Raw genomic sequence first — 27591 nt, forward strand, 5'->3', positions numbered from 1 at the left:
AACACTACTAACTTTCAAGGCCCAGCTCAAACGGATGCTACTGTGGCAAAGTGACTCTTCTCTGAGTTTCAACTCCTCCTAACAAAGACAGACAGACAGACAACCCTCAGAACTTGCTGCCTGCTATTCTCCGGGTAGAGAGCAGAACTGTGTCGTTTCTTCTGTCCAGCACAGCCTGACACCTGGCACATCTTTGCTGGCCAGTGAATGAATGGATTCAGAAAATCTCCACAAATAAAATGACATATATTTCCCCACCCTGGAAATTTAAAAAATACAAAAAAACGCAAAGAAGAAAGTAACAAGCATCTTCATTTTTACTACTGGGCATCAACCATTGTTAATGTCTTGGCATATTTGTTTCTGGTTTATTTCTTGTTTTGGTAAGAATAGTTCAACTCGCTCATTTTAAAAAATTGATAAAAATAAGGCATAAAAGCAAAATCTCAGCATCCAGGTAGTTCCATCATTAACATTAATGAACAACATAATCCCAGAGATCTTTCTATGTACACACGCAGCAAATACACACAGCACACACACACACACACACACACACACACACACACACAGGGTATTTTTGTCTAAATTAATTTTACTTGGAAAAAAACTGAAGCAAAGGCAGAAAAATTGTTGACATTTCAATTTCTTCCATAAGAAAGAATAACTCCCTAAAATATCCCTCCAAAGTTAAAAAAATTACAAAGACATTGGAAGTTGGAATACAATATTCACAGCACTAACTGTTCAACTCTGTTTACTGATCCACGCCTTCAAAGATGAGAGCTATAGGGCCTACTCTCATATTTCCTTCCATCTTCCTCTTCTGCCCCTACCAGATTACTTTTTCTTTGTGTGTGTGTGTGTGTGCCTAGAGTTATGTAATAATCACATTTATTCCACAATTTCCAAAGATGTTTTATATTAATTCCACATTTAAATAAATACCCATCAACAGTACTTTTCTTTTTTTTTGGCTGTGCTGGGTCTTCATTATGGCACTTGGACTCTCTCTTGTGGCCAACAGTCCTTTATACCATGAGTTCTTGATGCCTGAGTTCTTTACTTTGACTTCTCTCTCTGTTTATTATTTGCTGGATTTTATTCTCCAGCAGTTTTTTTTTTTTCCATAACGGCTCATGGGTGCTGAATCTCCTTTGTTCTTTTGAAGAAGCCCCTTTCTGTTGACTTTCAACCTGAATGACATCTTCTAGCTAGATCACACACCCTCTTGGGAAAAAATTTCTTTCCTTAGAAATTTTCCCTTGGAACCATTGTCCTCTGGCATCTAGCACAGCCCTGGAGACATCTGAGAGCAACTTGATGTGATTTTTCTCTCCTTTACTTACTCTTTTTTCAATTCCTAAACAGTAATAATTCTTTTCCTTTGAATTTAAACTACTGAAGATACTAAGCATTCCTATAAGAAAATTTCCTGGAAAATGTCATGCTCTTTTGGCCTACAGACCATTTTTCCTTCATTTCAATAAAATTTATCTCATTTTTGTTTGCATTTTCAGTCCCATTTGTTGGTTTCACTATGTCAGGAAACTCAAGTATCCTAATGCCTGACTGTGCTTTATCTGTCTTCCACACTGGATTCTTAATAAATGACTTCACCTTTGTCTCTGAGTTTTTGGGCTTAAGAGCCTTTCCTCTGTTAAAATGCTTTTACTTTCAGCAGGACCTATCCTATTCTTTCCTCTTATTCCTTCTGTAATTATGTTTCAATGATCTTCAGTGTATTCCCTTAAGTCTGCAATCTTCCTTTTCATCCCAATTAAAATCTTTCTTACCTTTGAGTTTCTTTTATTGAATTCATATTTTTAAATGAATTTTTGAAAGATCTAAAGCTATTGTGGTGGTTCAGACGGTAAAGAATTTGTCTGCAAAGCAGGAGACCTGGGTTTGATCCCTGCATTGGGAAGATTCCCTTGGAGTAGGACATGGCAACCCACTCCAGTATTCTTGCCTGGAGAATCCCATGGACAGAGGAGCCTGGCGGGCTTTAGTCCATGGGGTTGCAGAGTCAGATACAACTAAACAACTAAACAACAACAACAACAAAAAGCTATTGTCAAGAATGGCCTTCTGTCCCAAGAGTAATATTTTCTTCTTAGTAAGATTCCTGCAAGCTGTCACTGGTGGCTCAGGTGGTAAAGAATCTGCCTGCAGTGCATGAGACTGAGCTTTGATCCCTGGGTCAGGAAGATCCCCTGGAGAAGGGAATGGCTACCCGCTCCAGTATTCTTGGCTGGAAAATTCCATGGACAGAGGAGCCTATTGGGCTAGAGTGCATGGAGTCACAAAGAGTTGGACACAACTGAGTGACTAATCCTGCAAACTATCATATTCTTTCCTTTCTTTTTTCCACGCCATTTCTGCTCACCTCGTTCATACTTCGATTCGTCTCCTGCAAGTGTGATACCGTGGAGTGAAATCCTGACCTCCTTTCAAAAACTATGCCTGATTCCAGTTTGTTCTCTAGCCCAAAGCATAGGTGCTGGGAGGTGGGCATGCCTATCAAGGAAGTGTAGTCTGGGCTCTGCTTCCTCCTGGAACACCCAGTTAACTGTCCTGCAGGCAGGGTCGAGGAGGGGTGGGTCAACCGTGGGACCTCTGTGGGGTCCCCTGACTCTGGTGCTGGCTTCTCCTGTCCTGCACTGCCCACCCCTAGAATATTTCCCTCCCACCCCTGAGCAGAAAGCACCTACAGTTTCGTCCGAAAAGGAGACAGCTAAGTCATGCTAAAACTCATGGTTTCATTCTTTCTTATTTATTAGGGAGCACTTTTAGGATTTTTGTGGATTCCCTACCATTTTTTTCTGGTGGTCAGATACACTCAAATTTTAAATATATTTTTAAAAACCTCAGAATTAAAACAACAGTGTTTCAGAAAAACAGGGTTTAAGAATAACTCTCCCATGTACCAGTTTGTTAAACCCTGGCTCGTGGGGATACTGAATGAATTCATTTTCCTGCTGGTTCTTGAAAAGATTCTTAATGGTTCTGAACTACTCCCTACCCAACATCCATCCATGTCTCTCTCCCCGTCTTTCTTTCCCTCTTTCATATTCTCCTCACTCCACTTCTTACCACCCTTACTTTGGCCAACTGCTCTCCCAGCAAACTGTTTTCATTTATTCTTCCTGAACTGCACACCACCAATTTCATTCTTTGAAGCAATGAAAAGTCCTCAGGGAAAAGCATCATCAAGCTCTGCCAAGAGAACCTATCTCACAAAGTATAAAACACACATTTCCTTCTGATATCTGAACATCTGTGAAATCGGGGTGCTCTGTATGGTGGCATGACATACCATAATTGACAGTGGTTTTTCCTATCCAGTGACATAAAAGTTTTTAAAGTACACCTTATATCCATCATTGTGTCTTACTTTTGGTAAAATATGATTGACCATCAAAGAATACACATGCTTCAGACTACAATAGTTTGAAGATTTCTAAATGTCACAGGAAGTCCAACATGCTTTGTGTATGCAAGTGGAGGAGGATGAAAAATACATTTTAATAAAAGTTTCACTTTCAAGACAGTACATCCAGGTAATGATTCTTCGTCTATTTTTTTTTTTTAAAGAGAAATTACCAGGTGTCAAATTTCAGGAAACAAATCTCAGGCAGAAAGTCTTTAAGTTTGAAATAAATATATGAGAAACATTAGAAGAAACACAGGTAAGGATAAAAGAGTCACACAGATTTTTGATGATCCAGCATTGAAAAGGAACTCATGAACTAGAGAACTGAGAAGTTCACTTTCTGCCACAAAGGGGTCAAATCTTATCATCTAAGGACACACTGATAGATGTTTTCTTTACAGCAAATTTTGCTACGGTCTTGCTTTCACCCCTGTCCTCTCCAAGTCAGGACAGCAAGAGGTGGGTACTTTGAAACCTGGCCAAGACGTGGGGCAGGTGGCAGCCCAGCTGGTCTCGGGGTCAGTTTCCTCGAGACCAGGAGCGGGTGGGGGTGCTGGGACTCCAGGACTCTGGCAGCACCTGCCTCCGCAACGCGCCTACCTCGTTCCACTCAGATTCTAAGACTTTTATTATGTGTGCCAAACAAAAGCAAGGAGATCAAACAAATATTAAAAGAGAAAGAGACACAAAGAGAGACGGGATAGCTAGAGTTCCTCAAAGCCATCGTTCGCCACGTTAAGTGGGTTGAAGGATCCAACTCGTAACAGGGTTTAGCTGGTTCCATCGGTCAGAGTCGAAACGTGAAGCGTCGACTCGCACCCGGTTCCTCACTCCCTCCCGAACCCGGACGCGGGTCCACTCCTGTCTCCGCGACGCTGTCCCATCGCCCTGGCCCCACTCCAGCTTCCAAGCGATGGGTCTGTCAGGACGTAGGACCATCCAGCTTCGGTGGTCCCTCCGTACCCCTCTCCGGCGCGGAGACAAACTAGGCCTAACCTTGTGTTCTGCTGGAGGGCGGACGGGAGACCCCGAACCGGAGACCCGAGCCGGTAACCCAGTTTTGCAGGGCGCTGTGGACCCTAAGGAATTTGACTCTCACCTCGAAGCGGCCAGGGCCCTTGGCGGGATCAGGTGCGGGGCGGGGGTCTGCAGGGCTGAAGGTACAAACAAGGGGTCCCTGGGAGGTGCGTGGGGGGCGACGAACGGAGGACGCCCGGACAGGGCCGAGGGCAGTGCGGCCGCAGGGGACAGTCAGTGGATGCCCCCCAGGGACCCTCCAGGGCTGCGGGGAGCTTGGAGAGGGGACGCCCCTGGGCAGGGGTGCGGCGGCGCGCGCGGAAAAACCCTGCGGTCGGGGCGCAAGCGGGAGGAGGAGTCCAGGGCAGAGACAGGCTCGTGGAGAGGGATTCCGGGAAACGGCGGCGCAGAGACGGCGTCGCCCGGTGCCCTCCCCACCCTCCCCCGCCCCGTGATCCTCGCCCCCCGCTCCCCTGCCGGCCCGCGTTACCTTGGCAGTGTGGCCTCGCCGCTGCCCTCGGGGTGCCAGCCTCGAGCCCACCCGCTCCAGCCGGACTCCGCCGACGCTCCTCCTCACCCCGGCTCGGCGCTCGCGACCCCGATGCGAGCTGCTGTTGGCTCTTTCCGCAGGGACCTCCGGCGCCGGGCAAAGGCTAGCAGAAGGGGAGTAGTGGTGGCCCGCAGCCTCCGCACCCGGGGCGCCCCGGATGGATCTCGGGGTCTCCGCCCAGAGAGGTGGAGCAAGTCTCCGGCGCTGGTGCGCGCGCCCGGCTGCTTTCGGATAGCGCGCGGGCGGGGCCGCCAGAGCTTATACTTTACCGCGTGTGCACCCTGGGGCCAGAATGATCCTCTGTTCCTTTCCAAGGCAAACCGTTCAACATCACAGTAATCCAAGTCTATGCCCCGACCAGTAAATGCTGAAAAGCTGAAGTTCAACGGTCCTATGAAGCCCTGCGAGATCTTCTAGAGCTGCTGCTGCTGCTAAGTCGCTTCAGTCGTGTCCGACTCTGTGCGACCCCAGAGACGGCAGCCCACCAGGCTCCCCCGTCCTGAGATTCTCCAGGCAAGAACACTGGATTGGGTTGCAATTTTCTTCTCCAATGCATGAACATGAAAAGTGAAAGTGAAGTCGCTCAGTCCTGTCCGACTCTTCGCGACCCCATGAACTGCAGCCCACCAGGCTCCTCCATCCAAGGGATTTTCCAGGCAAGAGGACTGGAGTGGGGTGCCACTGCCTCCTCCGCTTCTACAGCTAACACCCCAAAAAGATGTCCTTTTCATCACAGGGGACTGGAATGCAAAAGTAGGAAGTCAAGAGATACCTGGAGTAACAGGCATTTTTGGCCTTGCAGCTCAAAATGAAGCAGGGCAAAGGCTAACAGCTTTTCCAAGAGAACACACTGGTCATAGCAAACACCCTCTTCCAACAGCACAAGAGAAGACGCTATGCATGGAAATCACCAGATGGTCAATACCAAAATCAGATTGATTATATTCTTCACAACCAAAGATGGAAAAGCTCTATATAGTCAGCAAAAACAAGACCAGGAGCTGACATTGGCTCACATCATGAACTCTTTATTGTCAAATTCAGACTTACATTGAAGAAATTAAGGAAAATCACTGGACCATTCAGCTTTGACCTAAATCAAATCCCTTACAGTGGAAATGACAAAATCACTGGACCATTCAGCTTTGACCTAAATCAAATCCCTTACAGTGGAAATGACAAAGATTAGATCTGATAGACAGAGTGCCTGAAGAACTATGGATGGAGGTTCATGACATTGTACAGGAGGCAGGGATCAAGACCATCCCCAAGAAAAAGAAATGCAAAAAAGCAAAACGGCTGTCTGAGGAGGCCTTACAAATAGCTGAGAAAAGAAGAGTAGCTGAAGGCAAAGGAGAAAAGGAAAGATATACCCATTTGAATGCAGAGTTCCAAAGAAGAGCAAGGAGAGAGAAGAAAGCCTTCCTCGGTGATCAATGCAAACAAATAGAGGAAAACAATAGAATGGGAAAGACTAGGGATCTCTTCAAGAAAATTAGAGATACCAAGGGAACATTCATGCAAAGATGGGCACAATAAAGGACAGAAATGGTATGGAACTAACAGAATCAGAAGGTATTAAGAAGAGGTGGCAAGAATACACAGAAGAACTATACAAAAAAGATCTTCATGACCAAGATAACCACAATGGTGTGATCACTCACCTAGAGCCAGACATCCTGGAATGTGAAGTCAAGTGGGCCTCAGGAAGCATCACTACAAACAAAGCTAGTGGAGGTGATGGAATTCCAGTTGAACTATTTCACATCCTGAAAGATGATGCTGTGAAAGTGCTGCACTCAATATGCCAGCAAATTTGGAAAAGTCAGCAGTGGCCACAGGACTGGAAAAGGTCAGTTTTCATTCCAATACCAAAGAAAGACAATGCCAAAGAATGTTCAAACTACCTCTCAATTGCCCTCATCTTACACGCTAGCAAGTTAATGCTAAAATTCTCCAAGCCAGGTTTCAACAGTACGTGAACTTCCTGAACTGAACTGAACCTTCTGGGATGGCTCAGCCATAAAGAATCCGCCAGCAATGCAGGAACCATGGGAGACCTTCGATCCCTGCGTCTGAAAGATCTCCTGGAAGAGGAAATGGCAACGCACTCCAGTATTCTCACCTGGAGAATCCAGCAGACAGAAGGGCCTATCAGGCTATGGTCCAGCAGGTCGCAAAGAGTCCAACACGACTGAAGCGATTTAGCATGCAGGCACACTTTACTAAGACCACACCTTCTGCCCCCACCCATGTGAGCTCTATAGGGAAAGTTCAGTTCAGTCACTTAGTCGTGTCCAACTCTTTGAGACCCTATGGACTACAGCAGGCCAGGCTTCCCTGTCCATCACCAACTCCTGGACCTTGCTCAAACTCATGTCCATCAAGTCAGTGATGCCATCCAACCACCTCATCCTCTGTCGTCCCGTTCTCCTCCAGCCTTCAATCTTTCCCAGCATCAGGGTCTTTTCCAATGAGTCAGTTCTTTGCATCAGGTTGGTCGAAGTATTGGAGCTTCAGCTTCAGCATCAGTCCTTCCAATGAATATTCCCTTTAGGATTGACTGGTTTGATTTCCTTGCAATCCAAGGGACTCTCAAGAGTCTTCTCCAACACCACAGTTTAAAAGCATCAATTCTTCACTGCTCAGCTTTCTTTATAGTCCAGCTCTCACATCCATACATGACTACTGAAAACCATAGCTTTGACTAGATGGACCTTTGTTGGCAAAGTAATGTCTCTGCTTTTTAATATGCTGTCTAGGTTGGTTATAGCTTTTCTTCCAAGGAGCAAGTGTCTTTTAATTTCATGGCTGTAGTCACCATCTGCAGTGATTTGGGAGCCCCAAAAAAAGAGATGAAGGATTTTGGCGGTTGCATCTTCAGGGGCTAGGACAGTGCCTGGCACTTAGGACAATGCACTCAATTTAATCCATTCAATAAAAATGTGTTGAATGAATGAATAAAAGAGTGAATAGCGAGTAAAAGAGGGAATGAATTCTCTCCTGCACTCCTCCCCCTACAAAGTTCTATAAAACTGCTCAGATCATAATTTTCCAAGCAATAAAACAGGGATAAAAATACCACTGAGTTGTAAAGGCTTGGTATAGTTCCAGGCTCAAGCAGTCCTGTGTGTACATTGTAAATATTGGCTCCCCATTCTCTGTGGGTCTTGCCCCTTGACTTCTGGTTGCCTATTGAACTGTGCTGCTAGAGAAGACTCTTGAGAGTCCCTTGGACTGCAAGGAGGTTAAACCAGTCAATCCTAAAGGAAATCAACCCTGAATATTCATTGGAAGGACTGATGCTGAAGGTGAAGCTCCAATCCTTTGGCCACTTGATACAAAGAACTGACTCATTGCGAAAGACCCTGATGCTGGGAAAGATTGAGGACGGAAAGAGAAGGGGGCAACAGAGGATAAGATGGTTGAATGGCATCACTGACTCAATGGACATGAGTTTGAGCAAACTCAGAGAGGTAGTGAAGGACTGGGAAGACTGGTGTGCTGCAGACTAAGGTGTTGCAAAGAGTCAGACAAGACTTAGTGACTGAACACCCGCTGATCAATGTGTTTGGGGGCAGGTAGAGAGGCAAGGAGGAGAAGGCAATGGCACCCCACTCCAGTGCTCTTGCCTGGAAAATCCCATGGGTGGGGGAGCCTGGTTGGCTGCAGTCCGTGGGGTCGCTAGGAGTTGGACACGACTGAGCCACTTCACTTTCACTTTTCACTTTCATGCATTGGAGAAGAAAATGGCAACCCACTCCAGTGTTCTTGCCTGGAGAATCTCAGGGACGGGGGAGCCTGGTGGGCTGCCGTCTCTGGGGTCGCACAGAGTTGGACACGACTGACGCGACTCAGCAGCAGCAGCAGCAGAGAGGCAAGGCAGTCCCTCATTATTTTGTTTACCTATTATTTATATCCTGTCTGAAATGTAAATGTTAAAATCCTTTTGAAAGAGAAGGAAAAAATATGCTTACTATATTGGTTATTCTAATTGAGCATTCACTTTCACTTTCCGCTTTCTAACAAGGGTGTTTCATACTTTTTATAGATAATAAAAAGGAAAATTTTCATCCATCAAATTAAGTAACATTTGCTAATGCCTCTCCATATGAAATGCACAGAGATGATCATAAGAGGTTGTCAGAGTCTGACTCAGAGAATCAGTGGACAAGGAACAGAAGCCTCAGGGGACAGGAAAGCAAACCATACTTGACCCATAGCTTGAGAGTCAGAAGATCCTGGAGACCCAGGTTTAGTGGAGTCCTTCTGCTTTCTTGAGCCTTTTTCACAGGTGTCCCACCAGGCTCTCATGGCGAACAACAACAGAAAGCTTCCTTCCTATTTGGTCAGAGGGAGGAACATGGGTTTGATCCCTGGGTTGGGAAGGTTCCTCTGAAGTAGGACATGGGAACACACTCCAGTATGCTTGCCTGGAGAATCCCATGGACAGAGGAACTTGGTGGACTACAGTCCAGGGAGTTGAAAAAGAGTTGGACACAATTGAGTGACTATACAACAGCAACAACACCACCAGTGTGACCCAGCTCAAAGACAGCTAGACAACTCAGCCCCCTCAAACCTTTCCGACACTAGGGGAGAAAAAAACCTAGCAGGGCAGAGACTAAGAAGTTCCTCTGAAGGTCACAGTCCAGAGGTTCAGGCTCATTAAAAAGAGAGACAGGCTCTGAAATTTAACTCTGAGATTACTGAATGTTTCCCCTCCACAAAACCTTTCACCACACCCATAGGACTCCAGTGGATTACAACTCTATTTAAGAAGGAGCTTCTAGGGAAACCCAGAGACAACAGGGAAGACAAAACATGAGGACACCTACAGGTACAGCAAACATTAAACACAGACCGACTCTTAGCCAAATAAACATGGTGCTTCACAGTGAATGATTATTTATCTCAGCTCCTGTTATCTGACACATCTTGTCCAGCTTTCTACAAAAAGTGTGAGGCATGCCAAAAGCAGGAAAAACACAATCTGAAGGGACAAAGCAGGCTTGAGAACCAGACCAAGGTATGATAGAGAATTTGGAGTTCTTAGCCTAGGTGTGTACATGATATCACACCTTCACCAAAACCCATAGAGCTGTATAAGACCCAGAGAGAGTTCTAATGTGACTATTATAATATGTGGTTAATACTGATGTGTCAATATTGGTTCATCCATTTTCACAAATGTACCAAGCTAGTGCAAGATGTTAAAGATGGGGCAACTGTGTGGAGGGAAAGGGGACTGTGGGGCGTCTCTGTCCTATATGATCTGAGGACCAATGTTTTCTCCCATTTTTCTTTAAAGAGACAGCCTTCCCTGGGTTTGTGTTTTTTTTTTTTTTTTTTGTAATTTCTGTTAACATGTGCATGCCCAATCGCTCAGTCGTGTCTGACTCTTTGTGACCCCATGGAGCCTGGCTTCTCTGTCCCTGGGATTATCCAGGTTAGAATGCTGGGGTGGCTTGTCGTTTCCTCCCCAAGGGGATCTTCCTAACCCAGGGATTGAACCCGAGTCTCCTGTGTCTCCTGCACTGGCAGGCAGATTCTGTACATCTGAGACACCTGGGAATCCCTACTATATGCTCTATATTCCCATAAAGCCTACTATATATTTAAAAATATACATTTGTTCATTTATTCAGGAATATTCACTGATGCCAAGCCCGGTTGTAAGTTTTGGAGGCAGCACAGAGCAGTCAGTCCCCTACATATGAATCTTCAAGCTGTGAATTTTCAAAGACTCAAACGTGTGTTCACACGTCCAGTCATATGTCTGGTGTATGTTGCTGCATGATTGTGCTTTTGTGTGCTTTACTGTACAGTGCTGTGCAGAGTATAGTAATACACTATGGTTATGTCAAGCCCAGGATGTCTGGAAGCAATTGTGAAAGCAGTGGGGATGTAGCCGGTACTTCAGTAATTTTCAAGGTACTGTCAGTTCAGTTCAGTTGCTCAGTCATGCCCAACTCTTTGGAGTTGCTGGAACCCCATGGACTGCAGCATGCCAGGCCTCCCTGTCCATCACCAACTCCTGGAGCCTACTCAAACTCGTGTCCATCGAGTCGGTGATGCCATCCAACCATCTCATCCTCTGTCATCCCTTTCTTCTCCTGCCTTCAATCTTTCCCAACATCTGGGTCTTTTCCAATGAGTCAGCTCTTCGCATGAGGTGGCCAAAGGATTGGAGTTTCTGCTTCAGCATCAGTCCTTCCAATGAATATTCAGGACTAATCTCCCTTAGGATGGACTGGTTGGATCTCCCTGCAGTCCAAGGGACTCTCAAGAGTCTTCTCCAACACCACAGTTCAAAAGCATCAATTCTTCAGTGCTCAGCCTACTTTAGTCCAAGTCTCACATCCATACAGGACCACTGGAAAAACCATAGTTTTGACTAGATGGACCTTTGTTGGCAAAGTAATGTACTGTAAGACTAAAAACATTTTCTTTGTTTTTCTGTGTGTGTATTTTTTGTTTTTTATGTACCTAGGGGTCCCAAAGAGTTGGGCACGACTGAGCGACTGAACTGAACTGAACTGAACTGACGCTAACTTTGCTGCACTTACCCAAGCAAACTGGACTTACAAATGAACAGGATTCATCCATATGTAGGGGAATTAATGTATATGACACAGGCTGAGTTCCTGCTGTTCTCTGGGCTTAAGTTCCAGTGGGTGGGGGAGTCGGGGTGGTGGTGGTACAAACTCTGCTGTTTTAGATCTACAGTAAGTCTCCTTCAAGCTGCGGACTTTCAAAGATGTGAATGTGCACCGCCACCTCCAGTCACATGCTAGTTCATGTGTCTGGTGTGCACCGCCACGTGCGTGCACCTTCTACAAGCGATTGCGTGTCTGTGTGATTTACTGCACAGTACTGTACAGAGCGGGCGTCCCTAGTGGCTGAGTGGTAAAGAATCCTCCTGCCAGTGCAGGAGACACAGTTTGGATCCCTCGTCTGGGAAGATCCCCTGGAGAAGGTGATGGCAATCCACCTCATTATTCTTGCAGGGAAAACCCCATGGATGGAGGAGCCTGGCAGGTGGTAGTGCATGGCGTTGCAGTCAGATCTGACTTATGACTGAACAAGAACAGCAACTGTTTAGAGCACAGTAGTGCAGAGTCTTAATGTCAAGGCCAGGATGTCCAGAAGCAAGTGTAAAAGCAGTGGTGATGTAGCAGGTACTACTGTACTTTTCAGAGTACCATACTGTAAGATTAAAATTTTTTCTTTTTTTTGTGTGTGTGTGTTTTTTTAATGTATTATTTATGTGAAAAGCAGCATAAACCTATCATAGTACAGTACCTTAAAGCCGATGGTGTTAGTTGGGTATCTAGACTAACTTTGTTGGACTTATGAACAAATCGGACTTAGGAACACACTCTTCAGAATGGAACCTCTTATTTCCCCTCCCTCCAGTTTCCTCTAGTAACATCTTGTAACAAAATGTGGTACATGTGTTATAATTGGGCTTCCCTGGTGGCTCAGATGGTAAAGCATCTGCCTGCAATGTGGGAGACCCTGGTTTGATCCCTGGGCTGGGAAGATACCCTGGAGAAGGAAATGGCACCCCACTCCAGTACCCTTGCCTAGAAAAACCCATGGACCGAGGAGCCTGGTAGGCTACAGTCCATGGGGTTGCAAAGAGTCAGACACGACTATGTTGTAATTGGTGAGCCTATTATACTCTGGTTGATACATTGTTATCAACTAAAGTCCCTAGTTTATATTAGGACTCACTGTTCATGCTGTACATTTTTTTCCTGCTGTACATTCTATAGAGTTGTAACAAAGGTATGCTATGTATTCACCATTACAGTATCACACAGAGCAGTTTCTAAAAGTGACCCGTGTTCCATTTGTTCATCATTTTCTCCTCCATAGTCCCCGGCAACTGCTGGTCTTTTTACTGTCTCCAAAGTTTTGCTTTTTCTAGTATCACTTACAATTGGGATCACATAGTACATAGCACTTTCAGACTGGCTTCTTTTACTTAGCAATATTCATTTAAGGTTTCTCCACATCTTATTGTGACTTGATAGTACCTTTCTTAGTGCTGAGTAATATTCCACAGTTTATACCACAATTTGTTTATCCATTCACCTCTTCAAAGACATGTTGATTGCTTCCAGATTTTGGTAATTATGAATACAGCTGCTATCCACATCCATGTTTGGTGGATGTTAGGTTTTGGTGTGAAGATTTCCAATTCATGGGTAAATGTCAAAGACTGCAATTGCTGGATCATATTTTAAGAGTTATGTTTAGTTTTGCAAGAAACTACCAAACGGTCTTCCAAGGTGGCCATACCATTTTGCACTCCCATTAGCAATGAATGAGAGTTTTCACTTCTGCACATCCTCACATCTTCACCAGCATTTGCTGCTGTCAGTGTTTCTCATGTTAGCCATTCTAGTAGGTGTGTAGCGGTATCTCATTGTTGTTTTAAGGGATGGGTATTTTTAAGATGGGGTTTCCCCTGTGGCTCAGCTGGTAAAGAATCTGCCTGCAATGCAGGAAACCTGGGTTTGATCCCTGGGTTGGGAAGATCCCCTGGAGAAGGGAAAGGCTACCCACTCCAGTATTCTGGCCTGGAGAATTTCATGGACTGTATAGTCCACGGGGTCATAAAGAGTTGGACGTAACTGGGCAACTTTCACTTGAGTTCACTTCATTTTTAAGATGGGAGAATACTATGTGTATTCACAGTCTATTGAAAATGGTCCCATAGAGAGTGGTAAATCAATTGTGGGGAAGAGATAAAGAGTGAAATTGTTGAGATAGGAGGAACACTGGGGGTGGCGGAGGCCTGTCTTAGGTGGAAGGGACCCTTTGTCTTTTGTAACAGGAGAAAGGAAGGCAGAGTGGGTGGACTTGGTGGCAAAGATAACAGAGTGTCTGGAAACCTCTGCTTTTTGTACGAAGTATGTGGCAAAGTCATTTGCTGAAAACAAGATGTGTGAACAGGGTCATGAAGGTGGTTTGTAAACAGAATTTCTGAACATGAAATACTCTTAATGTATCAAAGGCTTCCGGACAGGAGGGGATCTGTGAAGGAATTCCTCTGGGCTGAAAAGAATACTGACATGGGTTTGATCCCTCCCTTCATAAAACTCCACAGCCTTACATCTCTCTGCTCTCCTTGGCATGGGGAGGAGTTCAGTGGAAAGAATGGGAAATCAGGGAGTCAGAGAACGGGATTCTGGTTTCAACCTCGGTCAAGTTGACTCGTAAGGTCGAATGCTGAGTTCTAGCTTCTGCTCGGTGACTCCAGACTGAGAGTCTAGATGCTGCACCCACAGTGCACTGTGAGTTCGCCCTCAGAGCTGCACGTGTGAGCGTGCTGGGGGTCAGTTCCTCCCCTGAGCCTCAGGCCCAGAAACCCCAAGCCCGGGTAGTTTGACCACATTTAGCCTCTCCATGCAGCTGCCCACCTTCGCCCAGACACGTGGGGGAAGTAGGGTAGCGATGGGCTTGCTTCTTTCAACTCAGCTGCAGGTTGCCTCTGCTAATCGTTCAGAGCACTGCAGCCTGACACCTTGGGGCCCTGTGTGACCCGTGCAGAGTGGGAGGCCTCCGTCACCCAACCTCAGCTAGGGGACTAGACGATAAGCACATGACCCTCTTTCCCCACGTCTGGTTCTCAGAATGAATCATTTCCTTCCTCCTTCACCCTCTTTTTAAGCCAGCACTACCCTCTCGGGCTTGGCTCTGCCCACACGCACACCCTTACACACCTGCATAGGGTAGTATACCAGGGTCCTGTGGCCACTGCAGTTGAGTAGGGTTGAGATCATCCCCCAGGCTTGCTTGGGAAATGGGAGCCACCAAGCCTGGAAAGGAAAGAAAAAAGAAAGCGGGGAATTTGAGACAACTCGCTCGTCTAGAACATGCTGATAGACCACGTGATTCCTAAAGTCTCCTGAGACTTTGTATTGAGGTAATGAATTAATTTTGCATATGCATTACTAAATGTATCATTTAGTGAATTACTACATAAATGAAATGTAGATTGATTTTTTTTTAAAGCCTAAACCTAATGTACCCTGACTCTCCCAATGGCTCCTGACCATGTGTTGGGAGAACTCTGTGCACAGAAAGCTGACAGATATCCAGGAGACCCTGCCTTTCTAGGGGAGAAGCCCAGAAAGACAGGGCGCTCATATGAGGCTGGCACACCAAGGTGCCTGGACTCAATCCTAGGTCCGGGGGAGAATGCCGTCAGTGTTCACAGAGGGAAGCTATAAGAAACTCCAAGACAGGGACTTCTTTCCTGGTGGTCCAGTGGCTAAGACTCTGCTCCCAAAGCAGGGGGCCCAAGTTGGATCCCTAGTCAAGGAGCTAGATCCCATGGGCTGCAACCCTCTTGATGGGCTTAGTGCCCTCTTAAGAAGAGGAAGGGGCTTCCTGGGTGTCTCAGTGGTAAAGGATTTGCCTGCCAATGCAGGAGACGTGGGTTTGATCCCTGGTCGGGAAGATCCCCTGGAGAAGGAAATGGCAACCCACTTCAGTATTCTTGCCTGCAGGATCCCATGGACAAAGGAGCCTGCAGGCAGACGTGGGGTTGCAAAAAAACTGGGCCTGACCTAGCGACTAAACAACAGCAAGAAGAGGAAGAGACTTTGCCCAGCAACTGTACTCATCAGAGCCTGGATTGCAGGCTGCCAGCTTCCAGAGCCATGAGAAACGAAGACGTGCTGCTTAAACCACTCCATCTACAGCATACTGTCATACCAGCCTAAGCAGACTTACAGTCTTAACATAATTGAATTTCCCAGAAATGCAACTGCTGTGTAAATTGAGTGAAGCTTATGCTTTGTTTTGTTCAGAACTTTACTATGAGTTCTTCTCCACTCTGGAAACACACATCAGTAACACCACTCGTGATGTCTGAGTCAGTGAGAGATCACACCTGTTTCAACTTGTATGACAGCCGTGGCTTTTGTGGTGAGTCCAGAGCAGGGAATTAGCACAATCCAGTTTACAGACTAACAAATCCTCTCCTTGCTGTCTCTAGGACAGATCTGAAGAAGGAGAGATTGGATGCAGAGTACAGTGCAGAGGTTCTTGCTGGGCCAGGATTTTGGCAGTAGGGATGGATTAGAAATATTTAGGAAGAAGAATAAATAGAACTGGGTGCTAGATTGACTGTGTGGAGTAAGGGTTGCATTAGAAGACAAGGCAAACCCCCAGCATCCTAGATTAGACATCTCTTGGATGGTGGTACCATTTTCTTTTCCTTTTTAAACATGTTTTATTGGAGTATAGTTGATTTATAGTGTTGTATTAGTTTCAGGTATAGAGCAAAGGGAATCAGTTAAACATATACATATATTCCCTCTTTTTTACGTATTTTCCCATATAGGTCATTATGGAATATTGAGTAGAATTCCGTGTGTTAAGTCGTATCTGACTCTTTGTGACCCCATGGGCTGTAGCCTGTCAGACTCCTCTGTCCGTGGGGATTCTCCAGAAAAGAATACTGGAGTGGGTAGCCTTCCCCTCCTCCAGGGAACCTTCCCAACCCAGGGATGGAACCCATGTCTCCCGCATTGCAGGCAGACTCTTTACCATCTGAGTCCCCAGGGAAGCCCTTGGGCTCTACAGTGTATTCTCATTAGCTATCTATTCTATACAGAGTAGTGTGTATATGTCAGTCTCCAACTCCCAATCCATCCCTCCCCTCCCTCACCACCCCTGGTAACCATAGGTTTGTTTTCTGCACCTGTGATATTGTTTCTGTTTTGTAAGTTAGTTCATTGGTGCCATTTTTCAGATTCTACATGTATGCAGTATCACATGACATTCATCTTTCTCTGACTCACTTCACTCTGTATGACAGTCGCTAGATCCATCCATGTTGGTGCAAATGGCATTGTTTTGTTCTTTTTTGTGGTTGAGTAGTATTCCATTGTGGGAGAAGGCGATGGCACCCCACTCCAGTACTCTTGCCTGGAAAATCCCATGGACGGAGGAGCCTGGTAGGCTGCAGTCCATGAGGTCGCTAAGAGTCCACATGACTGAGCAGCTTCACTTTCACTTTTCCTTTCGTGCATTGGAGAAGGAAATGGCAACTCACTCCAGTGTTCTTGCCTGGGGAATCTCAGGGACGGGGGAGCCTGGTGGGCTGCTGTCTCTGGGGTCGCACAGAGCTGGACACTGCCGGCAGCCAGCATGAGGAGTCCTGCCCATGGCAAAGGTCATGAGGTTAAGGGGTCCGACAGGCAAAGGCGAGTCGGGCCTTAAGGGAGCCTCGCTGAATTTTCTCGAGCATCTACCCCCAAAACCAGAGTCTGCCTGCCTTACTGCATTGTGCTTTTCGCCTACTTTTCTGACATTAACAGGGGGCTGTGCCCCACCCCCCACCCCCACCTTTTTCTGGAAAAAGTTAATTTAGAGCTTTTAGATAATAAGTCTCCTGGACCTAACAAGAGTGTTTCAATCCAAAAACCCCTCTGATGGCTTTCTAGCCTGCCTATAGGACTCTTACAGCTGGCCATGTGATTATCTGCGGCCTCCCGACAGTCAGAGGCACAGAAAGCTCAAAACATCCTAGGAATGTAGGGGCTTCCAAGGAGTCAAAATTATTAGAATAGGACTGATTAAGGGTTTCAATTTGTTGAGCCAATACTTGCTGTCGAATTTTCATATCTTTTATTTGTTGATATAGTTGGTATATAAAAAACAAGTAGCAACATAGATCTTTGGGTTAAGTATCTTCTTTGTTATAACCCACTGCACCTTTGTTCTATAGGGATGTAACTTTAGTGCTTTAAGGGTGATGCAGATTAAAGAAAAACACTTCAGGGGAAATGAGATTAACATTCACTAAGGAAGAGAGCCATAAAGTGTTAACAGGCCTCTTGGCCAGAAGATAATGTAAATCACCTGAGACCTTTTGTATATAAAAAGATACACAGAAAGGGTCAGGACTGCTGCCCCTGCATGACTCTGTATCTTCCATTATGTAAAGCTTAGGGTATATAAACACCTTTTAAAAATAATGTTATGGGGTTTTTGCACAAGCTTGGCCTCCTCGTGTCAACTCTCTCTCTTTCTCCCTCTCCCTCCCTCTCCTTTTCAGGCTGATCCCTTGGAATGTGGAGGCTCACCGATTCTACTTATTTGCCCTGGCTTCTAAGACCCATGCGAGAGGGAGCCGAGGTGGGGCACCCTCCGCTATTCAAGCAGGCACCGGTGGCCTAACGTAGACGGTGCAAGTTCCTTGTCTTGGAACGTTATTGGTTTTCCATGTAAACCAAGTTAGTCAGCCTCTTTTCTCCACTAATTTTCCTACTACATTATTCTTTCCTAATCTCTCTTTATATTTCTAAATAAATCAGTTTTCCTCGCTGACTCCATCTCCCCTTCGAATTCCCTGGATCCACCAGGGCTGGACCCCGGCAGGACACGACTGAACTGACTTAGCAGCAGCAGCAGCAACAGTATTCCATTGTATGTGTGTACCACACCCTCTTCATCCGTCCCTCTGTCGGTGGACATTTAGGTTGTTTCCATGTTCTGGTTACTGTCACTAGTGCTTCAGTGGACATTGGAGTGCATATATCTTTTCAAATTATGGTTCTATCTGATATGTGCCCAGGAATGGGGTTGCAGCATCATATGATAACTCCATGATAACTCATAAGGAACTTCCAATAGTGTTCTCCATAGCCACTCCACCAATTTACATTCGGTGGTACCATTTTCTTTAAGATGGTATGTGTGATGGTTAAGGTACCCAGGCTATGGTAGGTGATAAATAAATGTTCACATAGTGAGATATACAGAAATCATTCTGACTTATTCATGAGTTAACTTGAATTTTATGCTGACTAAAACAATGTTTGTGGCATATCAAACATACATTGTACATATGCTTTAATTATTAGAGAAAAAGGTGTCAGAAAGAAAAAAAATAAAGAACGTCCATGTTAAGAATAAAGATTAACTGCATCTCATCCTGGGACACCAATGCTGGTGCTCCTTTGATGCTAAGACAACCTTCCCAGGTGCCAAGGCCAGGCTGACTTGCTGTATGTGTGCTGATCTGTGTGTGTGTGTTTTACCTTGAAGAAATATATCCCTAATATGTTTAATCTCCTTTGCTCAGACAAGATATAAAACTGTGCTGAAAAACCAGGCTTCTCTGGAGCAGCTTCTCAGATTAATCTAGGAAGATGGTTTCCAGGCTAGTCTTTGATTTGACTCAGAAAACTCTTTTCTACTCTTATTATAGATTGTTTTTTGATTATTAATATAGGCCATGGTACCTAGCTTTACATCAAATCTCAGTTTAGATACAGTGTGAACAGGAACAGGAACAGAAACGTCGCTCAGCCGTGTCCGACTCTTTGCGACCCCATGGACTGTAGCCTACCAGGCTCCTCTGTCCATGGGATTTTCCACGCAATAGTCCTGGAGTGGATTGCCACTTCCTTCTCCAGTGGATCTTTCTGACCCAGGGATCGAACCCGTATCTCCCGCATTGTAGACAGATGCTTTACCGTCTGAGCCACCAGGGAAGTCAGATACAGTGTGAAGGTACTTTTAAAGATGTGATTAATATTTTAATCAATAGACTTTGAGTAAAGCAGAGACCCATCATGAGAATGGGTCCAATCCGGTCATTTGAAAGCCTTAAGAGAAAAGACTAAAAGTTCCTTGGGGAAGAAGGAATTCTGCCTTCAGAATGCTTTCACACTCAAGTGGCAACATCATCTCTTCCCTAGATCTCCAGGACACCAGCTGCCACGATTGCTAGAACTAGATCAAACCAGTCCATCCAAAAGGAAACCAACCCTGAATGTTCATTGGAAGGACTGATGCTAAAGCTGAAGCTCCAATACTTTGGCCACTTGATGTGAAGAGCCTACTCATTAGAAAAGACTCTGATGCTGGGAAAGACTGAGGGCACGAGGAGAAGAGGGTGACAGAGGATGACATGGTTGGATGGCATCATTGATTCAATGGACAGGAGCTTGAGCAAGTTCTAGGAGATAGTGGGGGACAGAGGAGGCTGGTGTGCTATAGTCCATGGAGTCTTAAAGAGTCAAACATGACTTATTGACTGAGCAAGAACAGCAGCAATGGTGTACAAAGGGCAACTGATGCTCCGAGAGCAAATGAGCTACTCCGGAGAGATGAGGGAGTCGGACCTGGCGACATGAAGACAGAGCCACAAGCAACATTTAACATGTAGGGGACAGCAGAGAAAGTTTAGCCTGTGGATGAGACAGGAGAGGAGAGTCAGGGAGATGACAAAAAAGTCAGGGTGCCGTCCCAGCTGCCAGGGGAAGAGGATGCACAGAGGAAGTGGCCCAGAGTTAAAGGGCACCAAAATGTCAGAAGAGTCAGGCACTGAGCAGTCGCCTGTGACCTGGTGGAGCACATGTGTTGCCCAGAGGAGGGTGAAAGCGTGGGCTTAGGGCCGAGACCAAGAATGCAGGGGACCGGTTTGCGAGAAGTTTTGCTGGGAAGGCGTGGGACAGAGCTACTGCTGCACGTGTTGGCTGTAGGGAGGAGAGAGGTCTGGCTTCACTCTTAGCCTTTCTGTCCCCCAAATGGGAGAGCCATAAGTGTATTTGAAGGTTGATGGAAAGGACCCAGAGGCACTGGGGAGGCGGAGGCAATACAAAACCAGGGAGCCTGAGGTCTGAGTGCATGGAAGTGACAGCCAATCTCTCCAGATACGTTCAGACTAGGGGTTCCTATGTGGGTGGTAAAGAACCGCCTGCCAATGCAGTAGACTCAGGTTCAGTCCCTGGGCTGGGAAGATCTCCTGGAGGAGAGCATGGCAACCCACTCCAGTATTCTTAGTCTGAAGAATGCCATGGACAGAGGACCTTTTCTAAGAATCAATGCTAATTTCCTCTTACATTTTGGAAGTTTTCCACGGTGATGAGTTTGTCTTGAAGAAATCAGTCACTACCTCTTTGGTGTGATCTGGAAACCAAGGGTTTCCCCTGCCCTGCTTTTTTATTCCACATGTTCTTTCATTTAAGAAGTATTCTTTCTTTTCTGCTTCATTTTAAATTAGATCCAAGGTACACTGAGTGGGAATAAACAATCATAATCATTCAGTTCAGTTCACTTCAGTTGCTTGGTCGTGTCCTACTCTTTGTGACCCCATGAACTGCAGCACGCCAGGTCTCCCTGTCCATTACCAAATCCAGTTCATGACATTCTCTTACCACGGGTCCATATTTGTCCTGCTTCAAATCAATCAGTTATTTTATTTTGTTTTTAGTATTTATCCAGTTTCATTGAGATATAATTACTGTACAATGTATGTTTGTTGTTGTTTAGTTAGCAAGTCCTGTTCAACTCTTTGTGACCTCATGAACTGCAGCTTTCCAGGCTTCCCTGTCCTTCACTGTCACCAGGATCCTGCTCAAATTCATGTCCATTTAGTTGGTGATGCTGTCTAATCATCACAACCTCTGGCACCTCCTTCTCCTGTGCTAACTGTCTTCATCTGTGTCCAACTCTTTGTGACCCCATGGACTATAGCCCGCCAGGCTCCTCTGTCCATGGGATTCTCCAGGCAAGAATACTGGAGTGGGCTGCCATTTCCTTCTCCAAGGGATCTTCCTGGCCCAGGGATTGAACCCAAGTCTCCTGCACTGGCAGACAGATTCTTTACCACTAGTGCCGCCTGGGGCATTCCAAAATGAAAGTGAAAGTCACCAGTCCTGTCGGACTCTGCGATCCCATGGATTATTTCCCCAGGCCAAAATACTGAAATGGGTAGCTTTTTCTCTTCTCCAGCAGGTCTTCCCAACCCAGGAATCTAACCACGGTCTCCTGCATTGTAGGCAGATTCAATCCGCCTTCTCCTCCTGCCCTCAATTATTCCCAGCATCAGGGCATTTTCCAATGAGTTGGCTCCTCGCATTAGGTGGACAAAATATTGGAGCTTCAGCTTCAGTATCAGTCCAGTCCTTCTGATGAATATTCAGGGTTGATTTCCTTTAGGATTGACTGGCTTGCTCTCCTTGCAGTCTAAGGGACTCCCGAGAGTCTTCTCCAGCACCACAATTCAAAAGCATCAATTCTTCAGTGCTTAATCTTCTTTATGATACAACTCTGATATCCATATATGACTACTGGAAAAACCATAGCTTTGACTAGATGGACCTTTGTGGGCAAGATGATGTCTCTGCTTTTTAATACACTGTCTAGGTTTGTCATAGCTTATCTTCCAAGGAGTAGGCATCTTTTAATTTCATGACTGCAGTCACAATCCACAGTGATTTTAGAGTCCAAGAAAATAAAATCTGTCACTGTTTTCACTTTACCCTTTCTATTTGCCAAGAAGTGATGAGATCAGCTGTCATGATCTCAATTTTTTGAATGTTGAATTTTAAGCCAGCTTTTTCTCTCTCCTCTTGCACCTTTAGAGGTGCACATTTAGAGGCTCTTTAATTTCTTTTGCTTTCTGCCTTAAGGGTGGTGTCATCTGTATATCTGAGATTATTGATATGAGAAATCTTATCAATCACCATCAATCATAATTCCAGCTGGTAAGTCATCCAGCCCTGCATTTGGCATACTGTTCTTTTGCATATAAGTTAAATAAGCAGGGTGACAATGTTCAGTCTTGATGTACTCCTTTTCCATTTTAGAACCAATCAGCTGTTCCATGTACGATTCTAACTGGTGCTTTTTGACTGACATACAGGTTTCTCAGGAGGCAGCAAAGTGGTCTGGTACTCCCATCCCTTGAAGAATTTTCCACAGTTTGTTGCGATCCACACAGTTAAAGGCTTTAGTGCAGTCAATAAAGCAAAGGTTGATGTTTTTCTGGAATTGCTTTGCTTTCTCTATGATCCAACTAATGTTGGCAATTTGATCTCTGATTCCTCTGTCTTTTCTAAATTCAAGTTGTACATCTGGAGGTTCTTGGTTCACATACTGTTGAAGCCTAACTTGAAGGATTTTGAGCAAAACCTTGCTAATATGTGAAATGCATGTAATTGTGTGGTAGTTTGAACATTCTTTGGCATTATCTTTCTTTGGGGTTGGAATGAAAACTGATCTTTTTCAGTCCTGTGGCCACTGGTGGCTTTTCCAAATTTGCTGACATATTGAGTGTAGCACTTTCACACCTTTGTATTTTAGGATTTGAAACAGCTCAGCTGGAATTCCATTATTTCCACTAGCTTCATTAGTTGTAATGCTTTCTAAGGCCCACTTGACTTCAAGCTCCAGGATGTCTGGCTCAGGTAAGTGGTAACACCGTTGTGGTTATCCAGGTCATTAAGACCTTTTTTTGTATTATTCTTCTGTGTATTCATGCCGTTCCATTCCATTCAGTCACTCAGTTGTGTCCGACTCTTTGTGACCCCATGAATCGCAGCATGCCAGGCCTCCCTGTCCATCACCATCTCCCAGAGTTCACTCAGACTCACGTCCATCGAGTCCGTGATGCCATCCAGCCATCTCATCCTCGGTCGTCCCCTTCTCCTCCTGCCCCCAATCCCTCCCAGCATCAGAGTCTTTTCCAATGAGTCAACTCTTCGCATGAGGTGGCCAAAGTACTGGAGTTTCAGCTTTAGCATCATTCCTTCCAAAGAAAACCCAGGGCTGATCTCCTTCAGAGTGGACTGGTTGGCTCTCCTTGCAGTCCAAGGGACTCTCAAGAGTCTTCTCCAACACCACAATTCAAAAGCATCAATTCTTTGACGCTCAGCCTTCTTCACAGTCCAACTCTCACATCCATACATGACCACAGGAAAAACCATAGCCTTTACTAGATGGATCTTAGTTGGCAAAGTAATGTCTCTGCTTTTGAATATGCTATCTAGATTGGTCATAACTTTTCTTCCAAGGAGTAAGCATCTTTTAATTTCATGGCTGCAGTCACCATCTGCAGTGATTTTGGAGTCCAAAAAAATAAAGTCTGACACTGTTTCCACTGTTTCCCCATCTATTTCCCATGAAGTGCTGGGACCAGATGCCATGATGTTCGTTTTCTGAATGTTGAGCTTTAAGCCAACCTTTCCACTCTCCTCTTTCACTTTCATCAAGAGGCTTTTAAGCTCCTCTTCACTTTCTGCCATAAGGGTGGTGTCATCTGCATATCTGAGGTTATTGATATTTCTCCCACCAATCTTGATTCCAGCTTGTGTTTCTTCCAACCCAGCGTTTCTCATGATGTACTCTGCATATAAGTTAAATAAGCAGGGTGACAATATACAGCCTTGACGCACTCCTTTTCCTATTTGGAACCAGTCTGTTGTTCCATGTCCAGTTCTAACTGTTGCTTCCTGACCTGCATACAGATTTGTCAAGAGGCAGGTCAGCTGGTCTAGTTCCTGCCACTTCCTCTTAATCTCTTCTGCTCCTGTTAGGTCATCACTGTTCTGTTCTTTATTGTCCCCATCCTTGCATGAAATGTTCCCATGGTCTCTCCAATTTTCTTGAAGAGATCTCTAGTCTTTCTGTTGTTTTCCTCTATTTCTTTGCATTGTTCACTTAAGCAGGCTTTCTTATCTCTCCTTGCTGTTCTCTGGAACTCTGCATTCAGTTGGGTGTATCTTTCCCTTTCTCCCTTGCCTTTCACTTCTCTTGTTTTCTCAGTTATTTGTAAAGCCTCCTCAGAGAACCACTTTGCCTTCTTGCTTTTCTTTTTCTTTGGTTTTGGTCACAGCCTCTTGGACCAACCTCCGTCCATAGTTCTTCAGGCACGCTGTCTATCAGATCTAATCCCTTGAATCTGTTTGTCACTTCCCTTGGATAATCGTAAGGGATTTGATTTAGGTCATACCTGAAGATCTAGTGGTTTTCCCTGACAAAACATGGTCCACTGCAGAAGGGAACGGCCAACCACTCCAGTATTCTGACTTTGAGAACCCCATGAACAGTATGAAAAGGTAAGATGAAAATAGCAGGACAATTGCGAGAGGAGGCTGGGCCCTGCCCAGACCACATATTTCTCATTCTTGAGAAGCCAGAAGACCTCCCTGACCACACATGCGCAGAAGGGCTCCTTGGAGGTCAAAAAGGGAGGGATGTCAAGTGATGCTAAGCTACCCACAGGCCTTTGCAGTAATATCCACTTTGGCTAAGAGCAAACTGCACACATGGGATAATCTTGAGAGATCCCAAATATGGACTGTGACCAGGGCAAATCAAAACTGATTTGCCAAAGGAAATCTGGAAGAAATGCCCCATAAAAGTAACTCAAACAGCCACGAGGGTGCAATTCAGCGACTCTCTCTCCGAGTCTGCCTGTATGTCTATCCACATGTACTGTACTCTTTTTCCTCCTAATAATTACTCGCTTCCCTACTTTATGTCTTTGCGGACTTTTTTTCCTGCAGAGCTGAGGGGCCAAGGCTCTGGTCATTGACCACAGGTCTAATGGCTAGAATTCGGTGCTCTAACCACCAAGACTAGGCCTCAGACTCTGGCTGGAAACCCAAGCCCAGCTGCAAGTTATTTTGGTCTAAGGCCACCAGAGAGCGGTCCCAAGGTCGGGGTGCCTGATGCGGGCAGAGAGGCTTCACTCCTCAGGGAGAAGCTCTGTTATTTGTGAGACTCCCTCCTGATGGTGGGTCTCCGCACCAGGGGTGGGGATTTTGGTGAGACCACATCCTTGCCTCTCCCAACTTCTGGATGTGCCTTGTTTACCCTTTGTTGTGGAGGAGTTGTTCAGCCAGTTTTCACATTTTTTCCTGAAGGGAATTGATTCATCTTCATCTGCAAATTTCCTGTGTCTGTGCAATGTGGGAAGTTTAGTATTATCTCACACCTCCATCTTTAACTGCCCCTCATCCCTTATTTCTCAATAATTTATTTGTTGTTGTTCAGTTGCTCAGTCATGTCCAACTCTTTGTGACCCCATGGACACCAGCATTCCAGGCTCCTCCTTGTCCTTCACTATCTCCCTGAGTTTGCTCAAACTGATGTCCGTTTGAGTTGGTGATGCCTTCCAAACCTAACTTCTTGGATTTTAACAACATCTCTGTTTCTGATGGAATCTGTAATCCAGTGTTTGTTTTGGAAATTGTTATGCTTATCAAACGTCTTTTGCTATTTTGACCTGTGAGCTCCTTTTTCCATCATGAGAGTGGAGGTTGGGGGGAGAGGGCTTGACCATCTTCGTTAGGCATTATCTACAGAAGAAAGCTGGATTCTAGTCCACTTGCCCTGGGGCAATAGGTAGAGACAGGATCAGTCCCAGAAACCATGTCAACCCAGTCAGAGTATCAGGAGTTCTCCAAGCATTGAGGGAAATTCCAGGGGTGGAATTCCTATGTGTTTTGAGCAGTGGCTGGCTGCCCGCACAGGTATCTAAGAGGAGCAAAGAATGACCTTGGCCTCTGGGCTTTTGAAGTGGCTCTGTGAAGCATGAATCATCCCATTACTGTGAGCCCAGTTCTACTTTGGTCAGTTGGAAACAGGAGGCATTGAAACTGTTCACCTCAGATTGGGACTTCAACTCATGTGCGGGGACTCAAACCCAGCCAGAACTCAGTTTAGGACTCAAACCCACATGGCGAAGACCTGAACGCAGCCAAAACTCACAGTCTTCCAACTGAGATCACACACCTAGTTTCAGGGCTTAATGAAGCTCAGGTGCTTGATGTCTTACCATAGAAAGAATCCAGTGAGAGACATAGAGGCAAGAAGTGGATTTGTTTAGAGAGAAGCACACCGCATAGACAGAGTTGGGGACATCTCAGAAGGTGAGCGCGGCCTTGAAATATGGTTTGGTTAGCTTTTCTGGGCTGGCTAACTTCACAGACTCCGTGCTTCCCCCTCAGGGCTTCCCTGGTGCCTCAGTGGTAAAGAATCCACCTGCAATGCAGGAGACCTGCTTTTGACCCCTGGGATGGAAAGATCCCCTGGAGAAGGGAATGGCAACCCACTCCAGTATTCTTGCCTGGGGAATCCATGGACAGAGGAGCCTGGCCTCCATGGGGTTGCAAAAAGTCAGACACTTCTGAACGACTGACTTACGCTTGCACTACTTGCAACTTCATAGGCTAATGAGTGGGAGGATTATTCCAGCTCTTTTGGGGAAGGGGTGGAGATTTCCAGGAATTGGGTCACTGCCCACTTTTTGGTCTTTGATGGCCGACCTTGGAACTGTTGTGATGCCTGTGGGTCTGTCATCTAGCTTGCTGATGTGTTACAGTGAGCATATACTGAGGCTCACGGCCTAGCGGAAGTTGACTCATCCGCCGTCTTGGGCCCGTTTGGTTCTAATTACTTTATATTATATCCTAGGGCTGTGTCAGTCTTTTAAAGGTTGTGTCCTGCCCGCTTCCCTCCTGTTTCAGAATCATCTGTTGGACTGAATATTTTCTAGGAAAAAAAATCATTCCAAGATCAAACTACTGTGCTCTCGCTGAGTCATCATCTGGCAGGTTTAGCTACAGCTGTGGGAGTTGGATATTCTCTTTACTTTTCAGGCTGTAGTTTCCAGAGTTGCTCCCCTCTGTGTTTCTATGTCTGAATCACTGGATGTGAATGATTCTCTCTGTCCTGCATTTATAGTTTCACTTATTTCATAGCTGGTTTGAAGAAAAGTTATATTAATAGTAGAAACACCTCAAACCAGTCAGAACTTATGCTT

The 27591-nt window shown here is 45.5% G+C and overlaps 2 protein-coding genes across 5 annotated transcripts in view; one reads left to right on the top strand and one right to left on the bottom strand.

Annotated features, from left to right (window-relative positions):
* The window catches only part of IFNAR2 (interferon alpha and beta receptor subunit 2), a 72953-nt gene that overhangs the window by 30266 nt on the left and 15096 nt on the right, over positions 1 to 27591 (bottom strand). The window contains exon 2 of one of the 4 annotated variants that reach the window (XM_069549058.1): positions 14741 to 14836. The exons of 1 other annotated variant lie outside the window; for it this stretch is intronic. The gene's annotated coding sequence lies outside the window, so the exon portion shown is untranslated. Of the gene's footprint in view, positions 1 to 4535; positions 4790 to 4943; positions 5298 to 14740; positions 14837 to 27591 lie in introns of those variants that run through there. 2 more of the 4 variants (XM_069549050.1, XM_069549076.1) reach the window with 2 other exon arrangements.
* On the top strand, positions 1716 to 6883 carry LOC138418195 (collagen alpha-1(II) chain-like). The gene is made up of 2 exons (XM_069549238.1): positions 1716 to 1998; positions 2281 to 6883. Exon 2 carries the CDS (start codon positions 4350 to 4352, stop codon positions 5340 to 5342), a length of 993 nt encoding a protein of 330 aa, XP_069405339.1. The 5' UTR covers positions 1716 to 1998; positions 2281 to 4349; the 3' UTR covers positions 5343 to 6883.

Source organism: Ovis canadensis, chromosome 1 (assembly GCF_042477335.2).
Source record: "Ovis canadensis isolate MfBH-ARS-UI-01 breed Bighorn chromosome 1, ARS-UI_OviCan_v2, whole genome shotgun sequence".
In the NCBI taxonomy this organism is placed as follows: Eukaryota; Metazoa; Chordata; class Mammalia; order Artiodactyla; family Bovidae; genus Ovis; species Ovis canadensis.

Bases quoted from the DNA above. Each gene is read 5' to 3' on its own strand.
- LOC138418195 (XM_069549238.1), top strand. From the start codon at position 4,350: ATGGGTCTGTCAGGACGTAGGACCATCCAGCTTCGGTGGTCCCTCCGT.